The sequence below is a fragment of the Hydra vulgaris genome, chromosome 15 (genome assembly GCF_038396675.1).
Source record: "Hydra vulgaris chromosome 15, alternate assembly HydraT2T_AEP".
Classification (NCBI taxonomy): Eukaryota; Metazoa; Cnidaria; class Hydrozoa; order Anthoathecata; family Hydridae; genus Hydra; species Hydra vulgaris.
In genome coordinates, this window is record NC_088934.1 from 24284758 (window position 1) to 24301254 (window position 16497).

General features: G+C 31.0%; 2 protein-coding genes across 2 annotated transcripts in view; one reads left to right on the forward strand and one right to left on the reverse strand.

Annotated features, from left to right (window-relative positions):
- LOC136072026 (GTPase Obg-like) overlaps positions 1 to 5872 on the forward strand; it is a 40235-nt gene extending 34363 nt beyond the window's left edge. Inside the window, exon 6 of the mRNA XM_065819951.1 lies at positions 5445 to 5872. Coding sequence (XP_065676023.1) covers positions 5445 to 5797 — 353 coding nt within the window. The 3' untranslated portion in view covers positions 5798 to 5872. The remainder of the gene's footprint in view (positions 1 to 5444) is intronic.
- A 6076-nt stretch (positions 5873 to 11948) lies between these two features.
- LOC136091832 (E3 SUMO-protein ligase ZBED1-like) lies at positions 11949 to 13836 on the reverse strand. The gene is made up of 2 exons (XM_065819544.1): positions 12434 to 13836; positions 11949 to 12342 (listed from the first exon to the last, which is right to left on the reverse strand). The coding sequence occupies exons 1-2, from the start codon at positions 13834 to 13836 to the stop codon at positions 11949 to 11951; spliced, it is 1797 nt and encodes a 598-aa protein (XP_065675616.1).
- Positions 13837 to 16497: the final 2661 nt, after the last annotated feature.

Below are 16497 nucleotides of genomic sequence, written 5' to 3' on the forward strand. Positions count from 1 at the left end.
TAAAATATAAATAAATAATGTTTACTCGTTTAAATTAGGAAATTCAAAAAAACTTCGCAGTTTTGAAAGTCATAACATCACTACATATTCCTAGACTTGAGTGTCCAGGAGCTCCAAATGTTGTTAGAGGTTCAAGGTACTTTGGCAATAAAAATAAGAAGACTTTGGTAAATGAAATATAAATTTAAAAATTGAATTTTCCATCCTGGTTTATATTGTATTTATATTGCACATTGTATTTTTAATAAAGAAGTTTTAAAACAAAAATAGTTTTTAGATATTTAGGAAAAATATTTTTTTTATTTCGTAATAACGGTAAGTTTTGAATAAACCCAAATAACCTATAAAACCCCAAAAAAAAACCATTTGAGTCGGGTTTTTTTTCCAACCCTGAAACAAACATTTAAATCAAACATCAAAATCAATAAGTTACTTTACTAGTTATGTCAATAATCCAGAGAATTGTGTATTCCAGATGCAGGTAATTGTTATTTATTAATGCATTATCTTGTGTATATAAATGTTAGCTCTTCTGTTATTAATGACTCTTCAGTTAGCTCTTCAAGCCATTAATGCAAAACAATGTCATATGAAGAAGCGTCTAAATGTTTCAATGTGCCAAAATCAACTATTCACGACCAAGCAAAAGGCAAATACAAATCTGTTGGAGCCGCCGCGCTAAATGAGTCAAACTGTCTAGGTAATTATTGTTGATCTTTTAAAGTTTAGGAGCAATATTGGGTTTGGTTTAAAGAGAAGTGATGTTTTGATTGTTGTCAAAAACTATCTGAATGAATTAGAATAAACTCGCTCATTCAAAGATGGGAAACCAACTGAATAATGGTACAGCGGATTCATGGAAAAATATACAAATAGAGCAGTGGCTACACACCCAAAAATAATTGACGACTGGTTGGACCAAGTAGGCGCCATCTATCTTGAGCGCAATCTCAATAATAAGCCATTTTAAATTTTTATTGTGATGGGTCTGGATTATAAATTGACCAAGGCAAAGTAAAATTGTTTGCAGAAAAGATACCAGAAATCCAAAGTAATTTACAAAGGAAAACACATGAAAAGCCGTAAGTGGTGCTGAAAATGTTGATTATAATAATAGCGAATCGGGTTGGAGTCCAAATAATTTCTTGAGTGGTTCAAATCAGTTGTTTTTTTTGAAGGGTTTAAACTGGTCATGCCTCACATATTATTTTAGAATTGAAAAAAGTATGATTCAAAAGTAATATTATACTTTGGCGCTTGCCTGCTCATACGACCTTTTTTTTACAGCGTTTAGACATAGGTGTCTTTAAAACAGTTAAAGGCGAATGGAAGCGAACAGTAAACAATTTTTTAACTAGAATAAATTTCAATTGCTAACAAATAAGACAATTTCCTGCCATTATTAAGGAACTTATTGGAAAAATTTATTTTAAACCTAAAAACGCTTATAGTGACTTTAGCAGTTGCGGTTTATTTAATTGATCAAAAATTTCTTCCGAAGAAGTTTTGTATCCATCCGGAATAAGGTTCACAGTAACCTAATTCCGGATAAAAACTTAAATTATTTGAAGCTTAAATTAAAATAACAATTTTTTTTATTTTGTTCGATTTGTCTTGTCATTACACATAGTGTTTTTATTTTTTTGAAACTCGTTATAATAATTGAGTTATTTAATTTTTTTTTCAAAACATCCGTAATTAGGTGCTTTTAGTTAATTAGGTATTTATCAGATTTTTTTAAGTTTATATTTTTCAGATGTTTTTAATTTCATGTTCATCAGACCAAAGAACTTTCTTTCAACTTAATGCTAGAATTAAATAATTTTTGCGAAATTTTTTTTTTAATATTTTTTTTGTTAAAAATGGTTTCTTACAATCTGTTAAACTGTTTTATGAATGTGATTTTCCGATTGATATTGTTTGCTGTTAATTTTTTTTAGATTATTGAAGTTTTATTTTAAACAGTAAAATAATAAAAATTTATCAATTGTAAAAGCTTTTTTTTCACGTTATTAAAGCGTGTACACGAAATAAATGTGAAAGTAGAAAAACAACTAAAAAAAATCCTCAATTTTTATTTCAAACCAAGTAATAGTTTTAATACAATAATATAAGAAAATCAAACATTAAAAAAAAAAAATTAATTATTCCTGTGGAAATCTAATAAAATTTCGAGCTTTTACCTTAGTGGTACCCATAAGCTTGCGTGCAGAATAAGAACCAAAACTTTTTGATGCTTTTTTAAATGATATTTTAATATCTTTAATGTTTCTGCAAAGCTTTTTTGTTTTTTTCATTTTTCTTTTAATAATAGCCCAGCACTTTTCAATAACTCTCAATTCTGCGCAGTTTGGAGAATTTTCTGTTTTAGGCACAAATTTCACATTATTCTTTTTATACCATTCCATAGCTAGTTTACAATAATGAATTGAAGCTAAATCAGCCCAGAACACAGGACTGTTATTGTGTGATTTAATGAGAGGTAAAAGACGTTTTTGTAAACATTCTTTAACATATATTTGACCAGAAAGTGTGGACCGAGAAATATGCTGATTTTTTGCCACAGCTGCAAATAGCTTGCCAAATTTTTAGCAATTGTCATGTTTTGTGTATTTGAATTTCTTATCTGCTTTTCCTCAATATTTGGCAATATAATAAACAGCACCAGGAATTTGTTGATGATCGTACTTGATATAAGTTTCATCGTCTTCAATAATACAGAAATTTTTAGAAATAAGATTGTCATACAACTTTCTGCCGCGGTTCTTGCACTTTTTTGTTGAATTTCAGAACGGTTGGGCACTTTTTGTGCTTTGAAAGAATGAAAACCATGTTTGTTTCTAACTTTTGCAACAAAATCATGAGAACATCCGTATATTTTTGCGCGTTCCCTTAGTGAAAGGCTTGGGTTATTCTTAAAACTGTTAACCAGTTTAATAACTAGTTTTATATCTTTAAAACCTTCCTTTCGTCCGCCACTAGATTTGCGTTTGATCGATTTTGTTTTAGAAAAACGTTGAATAACACGACTAACAGTGTATGGATGTATTTGCAACGATTTTGCTATCGAATTGTACCTACTATAAGGATTTTGTAAATATTGTGCATAATTTTTTCTCTTACGTCTTCTTCTTTTGTCATTTTTAAAACATTTTTTTGAAACCACAACACGTTGTAAACAAAATACAAAACAATTAAAAAGATTTTAATACAACCACTGATAAAAAATGACGTGCTTGTTTTTTCAGATTTATTTCGTGTACACGCTTTAATTGCTGAAAACAATAAAGTGGAAGTATAAATTTAATAACAAAACAAATATTTTTTGATTAAAAAGAATCAAAAACATTTACTTTCCTCAGAAATTATTAATAAAACAGTTTTGCAGAATTAATTTATGTAAAATAAATGTATTAAGTTTATTCCATTTCCAAATTTTATATACTTAAATCTATCATCTATTTAAATATCAGATCTAATAGTAGACTTTTGATCCTGATAATAGATAAAGAAAATATATATTTCTGTTGTAGTGCGTCTATAAGTAGTCCGTTTTTTCTTCGATTTTTAAAATCATTTTTTTATGAATTAGCACCCTTTAAAAACTCATATATATATATATATATATATATATATATATATATATATATATATATATATATATATATATATATATATATATATATATATATAGACACACACACACACACACATACAGTGGTGGCTAAATTATTAGACTAGGCTACAAAATTGAGATTATTTTCTTATGTACCTTGGTACAAATTAGTCAGTAAATTAATTTTTATATAGTTACTTCATGTATAGCCCAATGCTGCCTAAGTGATAATAAGTGCAATTTATTTTTATTTTTTATCTTTTTATTGAAAATTTTAACTGTAAATTGAATATTAAAATTTGGTCATCTGCTATCTGTTTGAGGTCAGTATTTTTTTAATTGTTTAGTATTTATGAGCAGAAAATAAAGGAAAATGTACATTCATAATAGTTGCTAGATATTACATTAAGGTCAATCTTTTATTTAATTTTATGTTCTAAAAAATGAAAAGACATGTTTGATTAATAAAGCATTTTATGTCCTTTTAATAGATTGAAAAAAAAAAATGCTGGCTTGTCATCGACAAAATTGGCCAGAGTTGAGGTTTATCTGCGAGAGACATTACGCAAAAGGAGATTAGTAAAAACGTTGGAATAAGTCAGAAATTGGTATCCAGAATAAAGAAGAAGATGCAGATTGTGAAAAATTACGAGACAACCGTGTTGGCAATTGTGACAGAAAGAAATTAATGTCTGTCCGAGACAACAGGTATCTCATGAAATGCTGTATAAAAAACCGTAAAGCAACAAGCAAGATGTTGCAGAAAGAATTACAAAAAAGTAATGTACATGTGAGTACCAGAAAAGTCAGAAGACAATTAGTTGTGAATGGTTTTCGAGCTCGACGGCCACGCAGAAAACCAAAGTTGACTCCGGCAATGATCAAGAAACATTTGGCATTGTGTAAGCAACACAAGAGTCATGGTCTAGTCAGTCATCTCTATTCATGGGCCTGGACGACAGTATGTTGTTTAAGGCACCATGAATCAAGTTCAATACAAGAAGGTGCTTCAATAATTGCTGCCTCAACTTGGCAAATGGTGTCGACGGAGACCGTTCACTTTTATGCAAGATGGAGCACCTTGTCACACTGCGAAGACAGTCAAGAAATACTTAGCTGACAACCACATTAAGCTTCTGCAGTGGCCAGGTAATTCATCTGACATGAACCCCATTAAGAACCTGTGGGAGATTGTCAAAAGAAGAGGAGGGATGAAACCGAAAAACAGGAGGGAACTGAACCCATTGAAAACCTGTTGGAGATTGTCAAAAAAAGAATAGGAGAGATGAAACCGAAAAACAAGAGGGAACTGACCGAGGCTTTGATCAACGTCTGGCATCATGACGACGAAATCCGTCAGCTTTGTCCGAAATTTATTCGTGGGATGCCTTCAAGGGTCCAGGCACTGCTTAAAAATAAGGGAAGCCATACAAAATATTAACTGACATGTTTCAACTATCCGAATTTTCATTGCCATTGTAATTTGTTTCATTTTCTATTGTTACTTTTTGCATTTTTATTGTAATTTTTACTTAGTCTTATTAATGCGAATTTTAAGTTATCTCGGCATTTGAATATCAAGCCCAAATTTTGCATTGTATTTAATTGTTTATAAACTTTTAACGGTTTAATTTCTTTTTATTGCTTTATTACAATAAAATGTTACTTTTCTTAACTCTGGCCACCACTGTATACACACACACACACACACACACACACACACACACACACACACACACACACACACACACACAAATAAATAAATTTGTAAATTATTAGTATAATTAGCATAAGTAAAATATTTCAATACAACTAGTTATATTTTTAGTTGCAGATATACCAGGGTTAATTGAAGGTGCTCACGTAAACAAAGGTCTTGGGCATGTGTTTCTGCGTCATATTGAACGTTGCAGCTTTTTGTTATATGTTTTGGACATTTCAGTTAAAGACCCTCTCCAACAATTTGAAATATTAAAAAACGAACTAAAAATGTATCAACTCAGTTTAACATGTTTAAACTCCATTATCGTCTTGAATAAAATCGATTTGATAGATCACTATCAAACAATTGTGGAAAACATTAAAAATAAAACTTCTCTTCCCGTCGTTGGTGTTTCAGCCGTTAAATTAGAAAATATAAATATTTTACAAGAATTAGTAAAAAAGACATTTATAAAATAATTATTTATGTAACAAAATTTTGTTATACTTTATATAGCGTATATACTCAGTTAAAAATATCGACTATTGGTTAGCCTTGACTGTCTTAATGTCTTAATTGCTATAAAAAAAATTTCGACTATTGATTAGCTTTGACTGTCTTAACGTCTTAAATTCTATAAAAAAATTATCGACTATTGATTAGCCTTGACTGTCTTAATGTCTTAATTGCTATTAAAAAAATATCGACTATTGATTAGCCTTGACTGTTTTAATGTCTTAATTGCTATAAAAAAATATCGACTATTGATTAGCTTTGACTGTTTTAATGTCTTAATTGCTATAAAAAAATTATTGACTATTGATTAGCCTTGGCTGTCTTAATGTCTTAATTGCTATAAAAAAAATATCGACTATTGATTAGCCTTGACTGTCTTAATGTCTTAATTGCTATAAAAAAAATATCGACTATTGATTAGCCTTGACTGTCCTAATGTTTTTTTTGTCGTTTTTCGCACTAAAATAAATGTTTTTACTTTTCACTTTTTTATTATCAAAATTTTTTTAATCTGTTATATCTATATTATTATTGTCAAATATTAAACTTGGATTAAGTTATCCTCTTTGTCGAATCACTGTATTTAGCGTATGTCGTTAAATACAGTGATTTTCAATTTTTTAATTTGATAGCAACCATTAAACCAGAAAGTTTCTATAAATTTACTGATAACTTTACTTTTCAATTAAAAAAAACAAACTTATTTCTGGTTTTTCTTGCATATTCCGAAAATTCTGGTTTGGCGAGAATTTATATTCAAACTGAATCCAAGGTTTGGTTTGAATAGAAAACTTTTGATTACACACCAGGTGATTTGAGAACTTAAATAAAAAACCTTTAAACAACGCTTTAAAAACCGGGCAAATTAATTTTTGAAAAAAGTAATTACTTTCTCTTTAATAGAATCAAAATTTATAAATGGGTTTCAAATTTCATCAAAATATATTTTGGCGCTAAAAAAATATGGTGCAATGCGCTTTCCACTACGCTATGCAACTATACTATCCAGCATTTTTTGATGTTTGAAATAGCTAACTTCCAGACATGAAGCAAACTCCAAACGTCTATATGTTTATACTTAAATTAAATAAAGATACTTAGGAAAAAATTGCAATGATTAGAGTCTGGAAACAAAAAAACCCTAAAATTGTAGCTACACCTGCCCCAAACGTAAGAGCAACTAGTAGATAAAATATTTTTTTACAATTCTTGATTAAATTTATATTCATTGATAAATTTTAAATTTCATAAACATTGCCGAATTAAGGACGTAATCCTCGTCAAAATAAAATTGGAATACTCATGAAAAATAATGTTAGTATAGCTATTATAACGTAACTGTAAAATATAGCTATTATAACGTTGTAACTGATAAAAAGTTAGTGCAGTCAATGTTATTACAACGTTAGATTTAGTTAGTCGATGTCGCCCAACATAGCCTAACATACATCTAACGTTGTATCAATGTCGTGTGCCCACTGTAAAATATCCCCGTTTAGTGGGGTAATGCGGGTCTAAGTCATATTTTTTTCTTTTTTCGATGAAATATATCAAATCGTAAAAAAATATGATTAGAATAGTAGAGTATGTAAAGTATTTAAATAATTAATAATAGAGTACTTATTATATTTAAATTATTTGATCAAAAGTTTGAACATAATAGTACTTCAATAGATGCTTTAAATGCAAAAGAACACACTAAGTTAGAAATATCTTTATCTTTGTGCTGTTTTCCAAAGAATGTAGAGCTCTCTAATGTAGAGGTTCCAAAGAATGTAGAGCTCTCTAATGTAGAGGTTCCAAAGAATGTAGAGCTCTCTAATGTAGAGGTTCCAAAGAATGTAGAGCTCTCTAATGTAGAGGTTCCAAAGAATGTAGAGCTCTCTAATGTAGAGGTTCCAAAGAATGTAGAGCTCTCAAATGCTTTCTTGCGATTCAGTTCTTTTACCACTTATTTAAATTTATAAAATAAATCACATTATAATTCTCCAAATTAAATATTTTAAAGTATTTATTGCTGTATAAGTATTAGATTCTTAGCGGCACGATGCACATTGACACACAAACCCACAAAAACTTCAAAAAAAGGGTATTAAAAGCCCATCCTATATAATACGTTTTTGATGTTCTTACAAAATATTTAATCAAAATCGTTAATAGTTAATAATCAAAAAATTGTTAACACTTTGTTAAGTATGGATTTTTAAAATTCTATCTGGCAAATGATAACAAAAGGTTTCTGATTCATATTTAACAAAGTAATAATAATTTTTTAATTACAAGCTATTAGTGATTTTGGTTAATGGATGGTGTTTTGGTTAATAGATGGATCGATTTTGGTTAATCAATCGGAATACTAGCAGTAAGATAAAATATCGAATTAAAACTGATCAGTCTGATCAGTTTTAATTTGAAATTTTATCTTATTGCTAGCATTCCGATCCACAAGATGTTTAATTAAATTAAGTTTTTGTTAAATTAAGTTTTTGTCTTCAGACAAAAAACTTAATTTAACAAAAAATTCAGTCTGGAAATGAAACTATATTGATTATATTCAGTGATATATAGTGAATAATATATTGCGATAAATAAGATTCAGTGATTATTTGCGACAAATTAGATTTAGTGTGCGCAAGTGATTTATCTAGTAAATTATGGACATCATTGTTCGCATGAGTCAGCTGTTCGGAAGACATTGTACTTTGATTGATGCAAGCCGCAAACACCGTAACAAAAGGAAATAACCATTAAAAAAAAGAAAACCTTCTAATTTTTGCAACAGCGGTGACAAGACCTGATGGTCTTCTTTGAGTATCCGCGTTCTTTATATTTATTTTTATTCTTTATTTCTTAACGATATCTTGACTTGTTAACTTTTCTTTTTTTATATATTTTTGTATCTGTATCGTAAATATTGTAATAAAGAACAAACAAAGAAAATTAAATAAAACTGGATTTCTTTCTATATAATAAATCAGGAAAAATAAGTAGTTTTCTTTTTGATTAATAAAAAATTCCAGTTTAATTCCATTAGAAGAGAAACAGAGTGATCATTTTAATTCGCACAAAAAATATTTCACAAAGCAATTTTTAACAATATTGAAATTATTCAGTTAGGATGGTGTAATATTTTACTACAATCAAAACTAGTTTGATATTTAACATGAACATCAAAATGTTTAGGACTAATACCACTTCCCTGAGTTGTTTGACTAAATAATTTTTTGTTTTAAATCTAACAGATAGTAGTGAAACAACAATAATGCGGCCGTGGCGCAGTGATTAGAGCGCTTGCTTTAGAAGCAGGATATCCAGGTTCGAAACGAGCTCTGGACATATTTTCGCGTAACCGTAAGAAAGGAGGCGTGAACTTCCTAGTTAAATGCACTTCCTCGGTGCTCTGTGACAAGACCGTTCGGTCTTCTTGGGGCACCTAAATAACAGAAAACAAACAAACAAAAAACAACAATAACGACAACAACAAAAAAATAAGCTACAAGAAATTGGTGAAGCTTTAGGTAACTCAATTAAAATAGCACCACTGTTCATCCTGAACAATAAGAGCATGTTCGTAACTTGGTTTTTTTCTAAACTCATGTTATTACAGGAAAATATTGATATTTTTATTGTTGAAGGAAGACCAAAGATTACTGTAGTAATACAAGAAAAATTTTAACGAGTAACTATAATTCGTTGGGTAAGATTTGTTCTTAAACACAATTTAGAGAAACATTTTTCTTTGATGCTTTTGTTAATTTTCTGTGATGCTTTCATAATACCAACTGTAATTTGCATAAATGCAACACTAAAATTAAGAAGTTATTTTATTTTCTAAACTCAATGAGGACCTGGGAATCGGAAACGTATTTGGCTTCACTGTTTTCCACGATCTTATCACAGTTGTTGTCGATATCTATTTCCAAATCAGGAATAAGGCATTATGGCTGGGTTTCAATTCAAGGTATACGTGCTTCACATGACGCGGAACTTTATCCACTTCTCCATTTGTTGTGAAACCTCTTTGGTTATTGACCCTGGCTTCCATTTGGTATGGCACTTTGCACTAGATATTTTTAACCAAACTTTATTGTTGGTTTTAAATTTTTCTTTTGTGTCCTTGTTTGCCAAATTTCTTTTTCCTAATCCCTTAATACCAATTTGATCTTACGGCCTTATAGTCTTCCGCCATTTTTACCACAGCAACATTGTACCCGGCTAACATTGTAAACGGCTTCTGGTATCAATATTTTGGATTGTTCTGCTATTCTTTTTGTTGTCCGATTGTTTCTCTCTAGAATTCTGTTCTCTTCAGGGTAATAGACAGCTTGAAACACAATACGTGCTCCTTAACTGCCAAGGAAATTTCTCATTTCTTCAGTCTTAAATGTCGCCTCATTGTCTGTTAATATTTCAGACGATGCTCCTCCTTCAAAAAAGACTGAGAATTCTAACTATAGCTACACTTCCGTATAAACTAGATCTATTACACTCAGAAATATTTCATTTCCATAATGTTTGACGTTCATAGCTACTCTTTCCCAATCTTCTTTAACAAATTAAGTTACCTTTCTTCTACCGTACAGGCGTTGGATCTATTGACTAACACTGTTTGCAACTTTTTATTACCATTTGAAGTTCCTCTTTGAGTAGCATTTAGAATCACTTCATAAACAAATTTTAATGTTCGACTCGCTCCAAAATGTTTACTTTTCTTATGTATACTCATAATGGACTCAGTGTCAACTGTGCAACTATTGCTGCAATATAATTTTTGTTTCAAAATACCATAGTCTGGAACAACAAAATATATTCCTCAGTTTTCAACAGGAGAGAATCCATGATTTCTAGTTTGTTTTATATTCTTCTCTATTCTCTTAACTTATAAACGTACACATCTGCATCTCTCCAATCCAAAACAAGTCGATCTTTATTATCTATATTTCTTTGAATTACAACAATTAAAGGAATTTATCTTTTGGGAGGTCCCATTATGTTTTCATCATACTCAAGTAACTATGCTTAATCCACTTCTGAATGAAAGACTCCCTGCTGCTAATTATAATGACTTTCATGTATATGTACAACCAACAAATTCAAATAAATATGTTAAATTTTGAGAACTGATTAAGATACATTTAGTTATAATTCAAATAAATTAAAAATTGAAATTATGATTCTAAAATCCTATTATAGGCACTTCAGCCCATTTTATGATCTCGTAATATAATTAAGCTAAAATGTTAATTTAATTTTATTGCATTCAAAATGTTAATCTTGTTTTAAAATGGGTTTAATCAATTTTGTAGCACTTCTGGTTGTCAAGAAATTTGCATTTTTATACTACCTAATTTGACATTTTTTTAGACAAAAAAATGCGTTTTTTTATTTTAGTTTTTTTTTAACATTTATTTTTACCATCATAACTGCGTAAAAATTTTACGCAACGACTTTAGGCAATAATCTATCTGTATCATTAAACAATATACAAATAAAACAACTTTTAGTTCACAACTAATCTTTAGAAAAAATATATATACAGAAAAAATATATATAGCAGAAAAATAAATATATATATATGAAAAATTAAAACACAAGGTTGCCCAATTTTAAACTTTCTTAAATATTATAGATACGATAATATAAATATTATAGATCAATATAAACAATATATATCTATGCATATATGATATATATATATATATATATATATATATATATATATATATATATATATATATATATATATATATATATATATATATATATATATATATATATATATATATATATATATGTATATATATATATATATATATATATATATATATATATATATATATATATATATATATATATATATATATATATATATATATATTAGGGCTGATACTGATTAATTTTTTTTTGTTCGATTAATCGTCTAAAATTTTAATCGATTAATCGATTAATTTCGATTAATTCTGAAGTCGACAGAATAACCTGCTTTTCACCACTGGTGAGGTGAAGTTGTTATCGGTAAACGTTAACTAACTACAGTATTCACAAACGTTAACAAACAAGACACTTAATGCCTGCTATACTGTATTCAGTTTAATTGACAAGTACAAGTAGGCATCACTTTAGCCAGTCACGTAAACAAACGAGAACGTTAACGTTTTCTGGAAGTAGACAAGATCGCAGTTTGTTGACAATGTACCCTGACGAACTAAACAGTCTTTCACAAGGAACAGAAGTGGCAGGTACACACAGAATTGTCTGCACAAAACTGCTCAGGTTAGGGTAACGATGCCTGCTCAGTTGCCACCACATGAGGGGATTCTCAGTTTCTGGAATTACACCTTCTTCTTGATATCGTGTAAGCTCAGCCAGTGAGCCATGTGCTGTTTGTGATTCATCTGATGAGGATTGCGATTCCGAGTCGCTGACCAACAGAGTAAGTTTCAGTTTCTTACGCACAGGTTCTGATGCCTCGCCAGTGCTGGTAGTAGTTTCACGTTCAGCTCTCTGTCTTTGGTTACAGTACACCCGAAATGCATTAGAAAGTATTGTCCAAACTGCTTCACGTTTCTCTCTTGAGAGACAGCCGAGTTTCTTGTAACGTGGGTCTAATTGCCAACATTGATGCATTGCCAACGTTGCAAATGGCCACAGCCATTTGCAACGTTGGCAATGCATCAATGTTTTCAATGCGACCTGAGAAGTCATTTAGTGTTGCAGATTTGAAACGTGCAATATACCCTAGATCGTCATCATTAACCCGCAGAAGTCTCCACAAAAATGCTTCTAACGGAAGTACAGCCGAACATGTAGCATACTGTTCACTACCAATATACTCAGTCGCATCTGCAAGTGGACCCAATACCGAGACAAATTTTGACATTTTCTCCCAGTCCAACTCCCTTAGTTTATCTCCAGTGTAATTCTCGGGATGGTCAATATGATACTGCTTAATGGCATCTTTCACTTCCAGCAATCTGGCTAACATTAGGTATGTACTGTTCCACCGCGTAGCTACATCCTGCTGCAATTTGTGAAACTTCACATCGTCAGACCTGTTAGAGGTACTAGCTTGGCTGGCCTTTAGCTCTGATGTATTCCTTGAACTGCGCTTAAAATGTCCAACTAGGTGTCGACATTTAGCCAGAATAGGAGATGAATCAGCTGCTTTCAAACCTGCTAGTATGCTCAGTTGAAGACAGTGTGCAATACACGGTATATGGCTGTAATCCGTCCGTTCTATAGCAGCAACCATATTTTGTGCACTGTCCGTTACGATACAGCTAATTTTTTCAGCAATGTTCCACGTTGCGGCAAACTCTTCATAGAAACTGGCAACATTATCAGCAGTGTGCCTTTCTTCAACATTTATGCAAGCTAAAGCGACAGACGTCAGTTTCCACTCAGAATCAATCCAATGACCTGTTATCCCACAGTACGATTCATTGTTGGTGGAGGTCCAAAAGTCAGTAGTTAGAGCAATACTATGAATGCATTCTAGAGCTTTCTTGTGCTCATTCAACTTCTCATTGTACATCTCTCCAATGACAGTGTCGATTGTACGGCGACTGGGCAAAGTATAAGTCTGGTTTTGAAGGGCAATACGAAGCACCGCCTCTAGTCCAGCATCTTCTACAATTGCTGTTGGACGTCCAGAACTGGCAATCCAATGAGCTATTGCCACCTTCAGGTCGGCTGAGACCTTTTCAATGACAGGCTTGTTTGACTGACACGTAAATAAATTGGTGATTGATTTTATCTGAGGGGTCATCTTACGTTCACTGTCGACAACCTGTTGATATTTCAGAGGATGCTTGTGCTGAAGGTGATAAGTCAGCGATGTGTTTGAGCCACGGAAAACAAACTGTTTATTGCAGTGAACGCAGTATATTTTGTCACCTTCGTCTACTTTACCATCAGCATTCAACTTGAAAACAAAATGCTTGCTCAACTTTCCAGTTAAATGTTTGACAGAAACGTTGCTTTCATTAGTTGCCGCAGCCATATTTGCAAAACAAACTTTGTTTACTTTAGAAACGGATATAGAAATGTAAGATAATGTTCCCAGGTCAGTAAGTATTTTAAAATATGACAAAATTTTTAGTCGAGATTTTCAAGATACGCGCTTTCAAAATTAATTTTATATTTATCGAATTCTATTGAAAAATTCTAAATTTAATACTCTTTTTCGTCATGGCTAATGACTTTGAAACAATTGATTTTGAAAAGTTGCGTTTAGACGTTTTTAAAACTTTTAAAACTGAAAATAACTTGAAGTCCTGTCTGTACTATTTTAATTATAATTATAATCTCGTTTATATATTTTGACTAAGGAAACTTGTAAATATTACTATTATAAATTACGAAACTTGTAAATATATATATGTACGGCAAAAAAATAGAATAAAAAATAAGTAACGGAAAACCGGCAAAAATTAATCGAAATATTACTGATTAAAGAAATTTTAATCGATTAAATAAATTAGCGATTAATCGATTAATTAATCGTTAATTTCCGCAGCCCTAATATATATATATATATATATATATATATATATATATATATATATATATATATATATATATATATATATATATATATATATATATATATACATATATATATATATATATATATATATATATATATATATGTATATATATATGTATATATATATATATATATATATATATATATATATATATATATATATATATATATATATATATATATATATATATATATATATATATATATATATATATATATATATATACAGGGCCGTACCGAGCAAATTTTGCGCTTCGGGCAAGAAAAGAAAATTGCGCCCCCTCTTCCCCTCCCGTCCCCCTCCCCCACCGTAAAAAAAAAAAAAAGAAGAAAATTAAACGAAAAAAATGATTTATTGATCACAAAATTTATCACATCAAGTTATAAGTAAAATTTGTCATTAAGGTTGCACAAACTTCAGTTCAATGCCACTTTTCTGGCTTTTCTTGAGGCAAATTCACTAATGACATCATCAAAATCAATGTTGTTTGCCACTTCATTTTCAATTGAAATTATAGTCAAACGTTCTTGGCCAATTGTTGACCTCATATAGTGTTTTATGAGCTTAAGTTTACTGAAACTTCTCTCACACGTAGCCACTATGACTGGTATGGTGAGGAAGATGCGAATAGCAATTGTTGTGTTGGGATTAGCATCGGTCAAAGAATATTTATGAATGAGCTGCAAAATGTCGATTGGGCTAGATTTTTCAAAGTTGTCCATCATTGCGGCAGCTTGATTGATTAAAGCTTGCCATTTCTGACTGGAAATCGGAAGAATCTAAATCTGTCTTGTCAATTTGAGATAAATTTGCAGCTTTTTTCTTGAGTTCATCCACTGAACTTTTAGAGAGTGAATGCCCACTGAGGTAGCCAAAATCAGAGGATAAAGCAGACATCAGCCTCAAACCGCCACTCTATTTGTGTAACAATGCTGTCAAACACAAGGTTGCACTGAGATCCGAATTCTGTTTCTGCAGTGAGAATGTGAGAGTCATCTTCAGCTTCATAAAGTGCTATTTGCTTCACTTTGCACTTCCTCTTAGTTGGAAAGCCACCATCAATTCCGCTCTGGTTAGCTTTTTCTGTGGCATCTTTGATAATATTGTCCACCCCAACATCTCAAAAATTCTGAATGAAAGCCTTCAACCATTTCATTTTTTTTTTACGGCAATGTCAATTGAAATGGTTTTTGACTGAAGCAGTTTGTTTTCCCGGTCAATTAGAGAAAAAATTTGACACCAGAAATCCAACAAACACAAAAAACTGAAATCAATATGAATGGGAAGTTCTTTTGCACTGCTAACTGTGACAGCATTTGTCATGGGATTGTGGATAATGAATTCCAAAACTTGAAGAACATCTTTGATTTGTCTGTGCAATGGTGTAATTGCTTCTTTTTTGGTAGACCATCTTGTGTCACTATTTCCCTTTAATGAGATGATCAACGTTTTCATCAGTTTTTCCCATCTTGACGTAAAGCTTGAAAAAAAGTTAAAGATGGCTTGAACCTTTCCAAAAAACGTCATCATGAGTGAGGAAACCTCAGCAGCATGAACACCAACAAGATTTAAAGTGTGAGCTGCGCATGGAACAAATCTTGCTGACTCATTAAAAGAATGGATGTGAGCTTTGACGCCATTGTATTTTCCAGACATATTGGCTCCATTGTCATAGCCTTGGCCCCGGCAATCGGAAATGCTTAGACCATCCTTCTCCAATTTTTCACTTATCTCTGTTGCAAGACCTTTTCCGGTTTTTTGGTGAGATTCAATGAAGTCCACAAAGCTTTCCTTAATTGTGCAGGTTTCATCACTGATGCGGACATACCTGATGATCTGAGTCATCTGCTCTTTGTGGGAGGTATCTGGAGTGCAGTCAAACAGAACAGAGTAGTATTTAGCTTCTTTGATGTTTGACAAAATTTCTTTCCTAACTTTCTGCCCAAGTAACTCAATCAGCTCATTTTGAATTCAAGGAGAAAAGTAGGATGTTGTGGTTTTTTTTGCTTTAACGGACGCAATGTGTTCAGCCACTAAAGGATAATAATGGCTAATCAACTCAATTAAGCTCAGAAAAATGCCACTGTTTTGTTGACCGATGTCTTCTGTTGTTC